We start from the raw sequence: 10,582 nt of genomic DNA, 5'->3' as shown, positions 1-10,582 counted from the left end.
AAGAGTGTCGTCAAGGCGCCTGTTGCCGAGGGGACATGGGGGGAGGGGCAGGAGGTCTGTCCCAGCTCAGGGCCCGCACCCATCCCAAGAGACTAGCGGAATGTCTGAGATGATCCACGAGCGCACTACTGAGAACAGCGGGGACGCGTCCACAAGGACCGCTCCTTGCTGGTACTTTCCGTTCCAATGGGCTCCTTGGGTCTGGATTCGAGTTATACCTGCAGCCCCACCTCGGCCAGGAGGATGGGAGGAAGGTGGGTAAATAATCACAAACTGCTCCCGGAACCTGGAGTTAAGTCTGTACTGATTCTGTAGGTCATCACCCAAAGGGCGATTCGTCTAACCCTGTCTACACGGCAGTCGGAAGCTTCCCTGAAACACGCACCGTTCAAAGGGCTGCTGTCAGGAAATGACGCTGTCCCGCGTTTTCTGTCTAAAGCTGTTTGTTTTGTTTTGTTTTTTTTGCGGTACGCGGGCCTCTCACTGCCGCGGCCTCTCCCGTTGCGGAGCACAGGCTCCAGACGCGCGGGCTCAGCGGCCACGGCTCACGGGCCCAGCCGCTCCGCGGCACGTGGGATCTTCCCGGACCGGGGCACGAACCCGCGTCCCCTGCATCGGCAGGCGGACTCTCAACCACTGCGCCACCTGGGAAGCCCCTGTCTAAAGCTGTTTTAAAGCACAGTCACTGGACTTTGCAGAATCTTTTAAAATTAGAAATAGATCTGAAGGGATTTCTCCTGGAAAAAAATAATATTATTTCAAATAAGTAATGAGTGATTCTAGCAGATGAGTTTGAAAGCAACGCGGTGTCTCAATTTTCCATATCACTTCTTTACGTTTTCTGTATTATTGCAATTTCTTACAATGAACATTTATTAGTTTCATGGTAGGAAAAAAAACCACTTTCATGTTAAAAAATAAACGTGGATAAATACCTCATCAAATTGAATGCAAAGATAGAAATATGTTTATGGGGGCTTCCCTGGTGGCACAGTGGTTGAGAGTCCACCTGCAGACAAAGGGGACGCGGGTTCGTGCCCCGGTCCGGGAAGATCCCACATGCCGCGGAGCGGCTGGGCCCGTGGGCCATGGCCGCTGAGCCTGCGCGTCCGGAGCCTGTGCTCTGCAACGGGAGAGGCCACAGCAGTGAGAGGCCCGCGTACCACACACACACACACACACACACACACACACACACAAAAGTTTATGTACTAAGAAAACATCGACGGTAATACCAAGCCTCCAGATCGAAATCAAAAAGAACAGAGGTGGGTGTGGGTGAAGGCTGGACAGAGGAGCTCACAGAACTGCTGGAAGGACTTGGCGACAGCTCGAAACACACAGTGTCGCTCATGACGGCAACAATTAGAGCTTGAATAATGTTTTCAAAGGGCGTGCGGGTTCCAAAACACTGCAGAAGGTTTTTAACAAGAAAATTTAGTCCATGTATTAAGATTAAATAAGTGAAAGAGCAAAAGGAAGCATTTAGAAAAGGTGAAAGTCAAGGTGACACGCGTTAGATCAGACGCTAATTGTGATGATACACATCCAACAGTTCACGTTCTTGCAAAGCGAAACATAAAGTGAAGCCCCTCAAAGACGCCCACCCCGCTGCCCTGTGGAGGGTGCTTGGCCTGAGGGGCCTGTGGCCGGGGTCCGTGGGCACCACCTGCCTGGCCTGCGTCAGAGTCTCCTCGACACCCCGGGCCAAGGAGTAGACCAGCGTCCAAGCAGCAGCCAAACCTGTCTCGCCACCATCCACTGTCCATCATCCACCGCCCCGGGGCCCGGCTTCCAAACGGCTGTCCAGCCGCACTCCCACCCGCTGGCCAAGCTCCGAAGGAACCGGAGGCGGGCGAGTGGACTTTCTGCCTCATCCTAGCCGGCAGACAGAGCCCACCCCCTTCGGAGCGTCTCTGCCCAGCCCTCGGGGAGGGGAGGCCCAAGGCATGGGCCCTGTCTCACCCTGCTGACCACCATGCTCTGGCCCCAGGCCTGGCGGCCTTGCCTCCTGAAGCCGGCCCAGGGGCACGGCCGGGGGGCTGGCCGGCTGGCTGGTCACGTGGAAGGCCCCCCGCTCCAGTCTTGACTAAATCAGACCCCGGCCTGCGCTGCCCGCATCTTCTGTGATGCTCCTCCTGCTTCTGTGGCCTGGAAAACCTCTTTTGCTGGTCTGGGGCACCGGTCAGATGTTCCACACCCGTCGGGGAGAGGCCCCAGGCCGCCGGCTTCCTCGCGCCTGGACCCCAGCGCCCCTGCGCTCACCCGCTGCCCAGTCTGCCGGGGGAGGGGCCCGGGCCCTGAGGCCACCTGAGGTGGGGGCAGAGGCTCACGAGCTGCTGCCCCCCAGCAGCCCCTCCTAGCCACCTCCACGCAGGCCCAGTGCCAGGCGCACAGACCCCCTTGACCACAGCCCGATGCACAGCTGCGGTGGGACAGTGAGGCAGGGGGGCATCGGGGCCTCAGGGACCTGGCCGCGTCTGCTCCAGTGCAGGGGCGGGCCCCGCCAGCAGGGTGTTGGCGGACAGCAGCCCGTGGACCAGGTGCAGAGCAGACCCATTTCCAGAGGCTTCCTTCTGAAGGACGCTAAGCGCAAGGTGGTCCTCGGCCCCAAACACCCTCCGGGGCCCGAGGCTGGCAGTTTGCTGGGGCTCCGCCCTCACCTTCTGTGAAACTGTTTCTCTCCTCCCCGCCTCCTGCTCCCGCCCGCAGCCCTTGCACTGCCTCCTCTCCCAAGAGGCCCCGCACCTGAGGCCTTCCCGCCAGTTCTTGGGCTGCAGGGCCCCGGAGGGTCAAGGCAGAGGCCCGGGGCTGAGGCGGCCTGGGGCGCACGCGGTGGCCAGCACCCTCCTGGTGAAGCCCACCTCCCAGCCGAGGAAGCAGAGCTCAGCAGGCAGTTCTCATGTTTCCACTCGGACACGGCCACGGCTTTCCCAGGGAAATGTTAGGAGCGGCCATTAGCACCAAAAGGTGCAGACCCGGGGCTGCTCCGGCCAGCTGCCCGACCCCAGGAGTCCTCGACCTTCTGAGTCTCAGTCTGCACTGGCAGCCAGCACCCGACACTCAACATGCTTCACTCAGCACCCAGCACTAGCAGTCAGAATCCAACCCACAGCACCCTCAGAACTCAGCACCTGGCACTCAGCACCCAGTACCCTAAGCTTTCCACTCGCCCCCAAGGAGGGGCCTGGCCTCAGACACTACAGTTCATGGTCTAGTCCAGGGGACCAAAAGGGACCCACAGGGTGGGGCGGGGGCTCTCCCCAACGCTGCCGGGCCGCCCCCCTAAGAAGCAGCTGGCGGGGGTGAGAGAAGTCACATTCTACCCTGTCCAGGGGACGAGAAACGTGAGGGCAAAGGTGGAAAGCAGCGATTTGTACAGAGTCCGAGCACAGGCGGGCCAGGAGGCGGCTCTGGACGGACCCAGCCAGAGTCCCCCGCCCTCCGCCCAGACGGGGTCGGGGGGCTCTGAGCAGCCGACAGCCAACAGCAGGAGCCTCAGAAGGACCCCTTTCTCCTCTCCTCTGCCATGTGGGGCAGGAGCCCCGAGGGGGCCGCCTCAGGGAGGGGCCGCTTGGAGCTGCCGGGAGCCCCCTCCCCTGATCTGTTTTGACCTGGGTTTGGGTTCACGAGGCTGAGGTCTCTGAAACTTGTCAGCACTGGGATTTGCCTGGACTTGATGCTGGCTCTGAGGTCTTCATTAAGTCCCTGCCTGCTCTGTAAAATGTCCCAGCATCAAATGCAGGGCGACCCGGAGCCAGCCTGGCAGCCTCCGATGTCAGCACAAGATTACTGAGAGCTCGTCACGCAGGAACTATTCAAACAAGCACTTTAATCCCAACCAGAAGTCCTCGCCAACCAAGGCAAAAACTAAATGATTTTATGCATTGAAGTGCATTATATGCAGTTTATTCCCTGGTTGGGGCTAAAGCATTTACAACTGAGTGGCGGCTGAATCACCAGGAGTGCCCTCTCCTGAGGGAAGGGCTGTCCAGGGCTTCAGGAGAACAGGCAGTTTCTCTGAAGTGCCCTTTCAGCCTCTACGAGACAAGGGGTAAGAAGCGTCTTCACTGAGCCCCATGAAGTAAGCTAGCACTTTCTCGATCCAACGTGGCATCTGGGCAGCCCATTCTGGATGAAAATTGGTATTTTATCTTCAAGTATTTGCCAGCCACCTGTGGAGGAGGAGCCCGGCTCTCAAGAGTGAGCAGGGGAAGGAGGAGGCACCTCTGCCCTCTGAGAGCTCGTGGTCTGGGGCTCCTGCACCTGGAAACCCAGGTTTCCCAAGCTGATGCAAGCTGCCTTGTTTGGAGGGGGATGTGCCTCCTTGGCCCTCACCTTCCCAGACCTTCTTGCCCATGACACATAAATGGAAACTATCTATGAAATTCCATAGACACACTCGCCAAGCAGACAAAGGGATTGTCTCCTTCCTCCCCTAACTGTATACGTGACGCTGGAGCAGCAGCAGCCACTTTGTGACAGCGAGGAGCAAGCTGACTGCTCTACTAGGATGACAGGAGCACAGTGAAAGCCAGAGCCAGGTCCCTGATGGCACCGCTGAGCAGCTGAACCACTTCCTGACACCTCATCATGTGAAAAAAACAAACTTCAATTCAACTCACTCTCTGTCTGGTTCTCTGTAATCTGAGTCAAAAGCACTTTCCCCAGTGCAGAATTCTAGAGTTTCCCCCCGAGTCTGCTCCTTTCCCTGCAGTACAGCTCAGCTTGTGATGCTCATCCTACCAAATGCCAGAGAACCTGGCCTCCCCCGGCCAGTGTCCCAGCAGAACAGCCCTGGGCATGTGGGAGGCCCCTGATAAGCAGAGTGAGCCCTGAAACAGACAGAGCAGGGGAGCCTGTGGGACCAGCCCAGGCCTCAGGACCTGGGTCTGGGACAGGATGGGGACACCTGGCCTCACCCTTGAATGTAGAGTCCCATGGGTGGACACTGGGGTCCGGGACAGGACTGCCTCTGCGGCCCTGACCTGAGGTCCTAGGAGGCGAGGCAAGGGAGGGTCTGGGGCAGAGCCACGTCTGCCCGGCAGAGACCTCGGGAGCCCCGGTTCTGGGCCCCCCAGGCAGCTGCAGACAGGCTTCAGCTGGGCACTGCGGAGCTGGCAGCAGGGAAGGGGGTGCTGCACAGAAGAGGAAGGAGGCCCCCAACAGCCCAGAGGTGGGGGAGGTGCTGGCCCTGAGGGAGGGGCTCCCCTGCCCAGGGCTTCTGGCTCACAGAGGGCGCTGCCCTCCCTTCTCCTGGATCTGGTCCCCGTGGCCCCTAAACACCTGGGAACTGATCCCCACGAGACCCCCTAGGTGTCCCGGCCGAGAGCGCATAGCCCACCACCAGCAAGGTGTGGAGGCCCCCGGCCCAGGCTCTCCCCGGGGGTGTCAGTAGAGCACCTTCCCTCCCTCCGCGCAGGTCTGGGTGCTAGAGCTCCTGCCGCCCGCACATGCGCAGACGTGCCGGCCTCAGGACAGCGGCTGGTCATTCCCTCATCCTCCCCACGCACCAGGCACAGGCCCCCTGCCCTCCCGCTTCTGGAGAGAGGGCAGCCTCTCAGCCGAGCCCAGACCAGCCTCCCTGCCCGCAGGACGGGCCCAGGGCCAACTCACCGCAGGACACCATCCACACTGACCGAGCCCCTGGATGTGGCCAGGCAGACCTGAGTTCGGGGAGAAGACCCCTTAGGCTTGGGCACGGGGCTGCCCTCCAAGCCCGTCCCAGCCCCTACAGCCCCTGGACCCTTGCGTGTACTGGGTCCCAGTCCATCTACTCCTCCTTGGAGCCCACCTCGGACATGCCCTCCTCCAGGAAACCCTCCCCTACCCCTCACCAGCCCTGAGGACCTAAGCGTGTTCCAGACACAAAACATGCCACACTGAGCAGAACAATGGGACAGACAGCCACGAACCGGGTCACTTGGGCCAAAATAGACACACTGCTCCTGATTTAGTCTGATGAGCGTCTACAGGGACCACGCTAACCCGACAACTGCCCACGCTCTTGTCCGCGAGGTAAATATAGCTCCGGGGCCATTCGCCACTTCCTGGTCTTGGGGGAAGACAGTTTCTTCAAATTACACCCTTGAGGACCCTGAGTCCCAGATCTGTGCAGACGCGGCCGGAGCACCTGGCCCCGGCTCAAGGCCACTTTGCCGCAGACGAGCTCTCAAGCCATCATCACGTGACTGTACGTCAGCGTTTTCTCCTCTTGGGGACAGAACGCTGGCTCATTTAAACGTGGGGGGGTGTTGATGGACCTCAGGAGGCCCGACACCTGTCAAGTCGTCCAGGACGTTTCTCTCGGGGAGAACAGGTTTGCCAATGGCTGTTCGCTTTCCTTGACTACTTGGCCCCAGAAGGATGCTCCCTGGCCAGCCCTGAGTGCCCCCAGCTCCCCGGCCTCAGGGCAGACGCCGGCAGAGCCACCTCCCAGGGATCACGTCTTCTGAGTCTGCAGGAACCCAGGCGCCCCGTCAGTCCACAGAGAACTCAGGCCCTAAGAGCAGACACTCCAGGGGCCCCGCCCGGTCCCACGAGGGCTGCGTCGAGAGAGGGAGAAAAAGAGGTGGGCCCTGAGCAGAGCCCTCCAATGTCCACTCCAGGGGCCCAGAGGCCGGGCGTCCGCGCAGACGCTGCCATCTCACCTGTCCCTTCCTCTGTGGCCCACGCCACCCACCTGCCCTCAGAGGAACAGCTCGAAGCCGGGAGTCTGCGTGAAGTCAGGGTTTGGGGCCTCTGGCCTTGCTGAGACGTGACAGGCAGGACAGCTGATGTGGCAGCACCTGAGTCCCACTGTTCACCACCCACAGCCGGGCCGCAGACAGCCCCCGCCCCCATGCCCGCAGCTTGCAGCCCACCTGCCAGCCCCTCCCAGCGGCCGTGCCCGGCCTGCCCGCACTGCCCCCCGTGGTCCCTCGTCACCACGACGTGACACCTCCGCGTCAACCCCCCCTTCCCCTCCCTCCAGCAGTAGGTGCCCCGAGGTCTGTGCCGGCTCCCATGTGGCCTGTGGCCCCCAGAGAGGTGGGCTCTGTGTCCGGCCAGACAGGCCAGGGGAGGAGAGAGGGCCCTCAGCAGGGCTCCGCGGCAAAGCCAGGAGCCCGCGGGCAGGGCAGGGGCCCCGGTACGGGCCAGGCCGCAGACACGGGGCAGGCAGGTGCCTACAGAGTCACGGGCAGGGCTCGCCTGGGACTCACGGCCATCCGAGTGTGAACTGGCTCTCCCTGACCCCGCGCCGTCCCCGTCTGTCCCGCAGCACCGGCACGTAGCCGGCTTGCCCGCGGCCCAGCCCCGGCTCGTGGTGCCCAGGTCGTGCCGACAAGCAGGATGGACGGGGCAGAGGCCGCCAGAAGAGCGGAGACCAGACGACTGAGGGAGCGAGAGGCGTGTGTACCCCGGACAAGCCCCGTCAGCCCTCCCCGGAGCGCTCAGCGCTCAAGGGCGCTGGAGCGGGGGGTGAACACGTCAGGGCCAGACGGGTGGGGGTCAGAGGCGTGGGGGGCGTGCACCTGTCCACGGCCCTGCAGGTCCCAGACTGGGCTCCTCCTAAGAGCCCCAGAGTGGACAAGGCTGGGCAGACACAGGCATGCGTCTGGGGGGCTGTGGGCGCCCTGTCCGTCTGTCTGTGTGATGTGGGATTCCTGAGTCCTGCAGCTGCTATCCCCACCAGGCAGTCACCTGGAAACCTCTGCCCCAACAAAGGGCTTGCCTGAGATGCAGGGCCAGGCAGATGGCCCAGCTTAATTAGGCCACACGGGGTCTCGTCCCCAGCGCAGCAAGCAAGGCCTGCCCGGGGCTCCCTCCAGGCCCGTCTCTCCCCTCATTTCCGCTGTGAGCCTTTCTCTGAGCGCCTAAGCGCGCGCGCGTGTGTGTGGATGTCTCTGCTTCTGGCCCTGACTCTATGTCTCAGTTTGTTTCTAATACATCCCTATCTCTGTGTGCCTCTCTGTCTGCCTGTCTCTCTGTTTGTCGCTGTCTGTCTGTCTATGTCTATGTCTGTCACTGTCTGTCTCCCTGTGTCTGTCTCTCTGTCTCTCTGTCTGTCTCTCTCTGTCTCCGTCTCTGTTTCTCCCTGTCTGTCCCTTTATGTCTCTCTGTCTGTGTCAATCTGTCTCTGTCTACATCTCTTTGTCTGGCCCTCTTGTCTGCCTCGCTGTCCTGCACTTACGCTTCCTGACCTGATTCTCTGGGTTCCCCAGAGTCTCCGTCTCGGCCGCCCCGTCTTCCCCATGATGTTTTCCCCGCTGTCCTGTTCTGAGCCTCTAAGCCCCCAGCCGCCTTCCCTGCCTGATCCCCGCAGCCTGGCTCCCACTGCCCCGCTCCTGCATCCATCTCCCTCCAGTCCCGCTTCCCCACGTCTCTGTGTCTCCCTTCGTCTTTTTCTCGGTCTGTCTCTGGCCGTATCCCCCCTGAGTTAGCCTGTCTCTGGACGGTGTCCGGGGTTCGTCCCGCCTCCGTGTCCGGGGCTCTGGCCTCTCTTGGAATCATCTCCTGGTCTCCGTCTGTCTGTCTCTCACCCACACTCATCCCAAGAGACCAAAATGCCGCCCGCCAGGGGGAGAGAAAACACGGCAACAGAAAGCAAGGCCTCACCTGGAGCAGCCCCTGCCCCCAGCAGCACCGGGGTGCGAACGGGGTGGGAGTTTGGGGGACGCCGGGTCTGGGGCCCCAGGGAGTAGCTGCTGCCCGAGGGGCCTCCGCTGGCAGCGCCCAGGCTCCCACATCGCTGGTGAAGCCGCCCCGTCACTGCCGCAGGAGAAACTTTGGGCTGACACGGAACACAGGGAATCCAGGCTGGCAATTACCCAACTAATTTCAGCCATGCAGACAGCGAAATCAGATATTTCCGTTTTCTTGCAAGCCCACCTCGGGGCCTGAATTAGCCACCTGATTAATTATCTGTAACAGCCTGGGACCGGCTGGGTGGAACTTGGGTCCCTCCTGGTGCCAGGATGCTGCTTTTGTCCCTGAATCACGTTCCAGTGACGTAACCATTATGATTAGACTCAACCTGCAGCCTGTCCTCGACCATGAAGAGTCTCAGGAAATGTGGCCCCAGGCCAGGCCCAGACGTCTTTCCATTTAATTTGTGTTGAGTGGAAATGCAGTCACTCTCCAGGAGACAAGCCCACCCGTGGGGTTCCTGTCCTGGGCACGGTGGCACTGGCCCCTCTATCTTGCCCCTCGTTCCTAGCACCAGAACCCCCATGGTGCCCCACCTCTGGTGAAAAGCTCTCCATCACTCCTGCCAAGAGGTGGCCCTGTCATGCATCACCTGACACGTGCCCGGCTATGAAAGGCGTCAGGTCAGGGTGTGACCCACAGAGGCCACGTATGGCCCCAGGGTGGTCCTGTCGCACGAGGAAGACACCTCTGATGGCAGAATCAGGCAGCGGCCGCCGGCTCCCATCACAGGGAGATCCCAGAGCTGGCGCTGCACCAGGGGAGCCAGGGCGCACAGGGCCGGCCCCGTGGGCCAGGCTGACCAGGATGCAACTGTGCCAGCGCGGACCTCGATCCACTCCCCCGCCCACCTCCTGGGCCAGGGTCTCAGCTCACTGTCCTACATCATCTTCCTCTCCTGGGCCAGGCTCTCCGGCTGCGGTCATGGCCTTGACCCAAGGAGGCACAGGATTCCTTTCAAAAGCAGCAGCAGGGTTGGAAGGGGGGGTCCCCTCCCCCAACACACAAAGAGGCTGCACTGCCTTCACGGGGGTGGGGAGGTGGGGACGCAGGTGGGTACACACAAGCTACCCGGGGCCTCTTCTCTTATCCCTGCGCACGCTGGGGGCCCCGCCCTCGTGACACTGCAAAGTCCTTGCAGGATGCCACAGGTCCAGCTCTGCTCCTTACCCCCACTCTACCTGCCGTGGCCACTCTGCGGCCTCCTGCACCCCTGCGCATCAGAAGCAAAGTCCCCGTGGGGGGCCACAGGATCTGACCAGTGGGATTGCCCCCTGGGGTGTCCTCCCAAGGCCGACAGAGGTACTGCTGCTCAGGGCCACCTGGGGGGCTCCTCCCGGACACAGTGCACTGGCATGCGTCCTCCCCCACCCCCAAAGCTGGCCAAGGGGATTCAGGATGCACTGCCTTTGGCCCCTCCCAGTTCGTCCCGCCGCCCCAGCCCCCATCCCCGGTCCAGAGGGAGCCTGCAGGTGTGATTGCGGGGACCGTGTGGTGAAGTCCGACGGTGACCACGTGCTGCGTGAGACCCCGTGTGTCTGCGTGTGCTGCTGGGTGTGCGGGGTGCCCCCCTCTCCCTACCTCCCAGGGCCTGTTTCATCACGAACTCCATGGTGATGGCGTTGAGTTCTCAGCGGCTCCTCGGAGGGTCACAGCTCACATGCGAATGTGGCCAGGAGTTCTCTGCTTGGGGAGAGGAAATGGTCACAGGCCACCAACGGGGCCGGGGGAGGCCTCCATCTTGTCCCCTCCCAACTTCGCCTAGAAGCGGGTCTGGGGTGTGAGAGGGCATCATCCGTGGTCCCCCCAGCACCTGGGGGCTGGACCTCAACATGGGACAGGCACCAGGGTCTGGGAAGGTCCCTGCAAAGTGGTCTCCCTGGGGCCCTGGGGT

General features: G+C 61.6%; 1 protein-coding gene across 1 annotated transcript in view; it reads right to left on the bottom strand.

The window, feature by feature from the left end:
• Positions 1-10,367, bottom strand: part of CPLX1 (complexin 1) — a 35,679-nt gene extending 25,312 nt beyond the window's left edge. Inside the window, exon 1 of the mRNA XM_007467889.1 lies at positions 10,270-10,367. Within this exon, the coding sequence (XP_007467951.1) occupies positions 10,270-10,300 (31 nt within the window). The 5' untranslated portion in view covers positions 10,301-10,367. The remainder of the gene's footprint in view (positions 1-10,269) is intronic.
• Positions 10,368-10,582: the final 215 nt, after the last annotated feature.

This window comes from Lipotes vexillifer, unplaced genomic scaffold (assembly GCF_000442215.2).
Source record: "Lipotes vexillifer unplaced genomic scaffold, Lipotes_vexillifer_v1.1 scaffold966, whole genome shotgun sequence".
Classification (NCBI taxonomy): domain Eukaryota; kingdom Metazoa; phylum Chordata; class Mammalia; order Artiodactyla; family Lipotidae; genus Lipotes; species Lipotes vexillifer.
The sequence above is the reverse complement of the archived record's forward strand: the minus strand, read 5'-3'. Positions and strand labels throughout refer to the sequence as shown.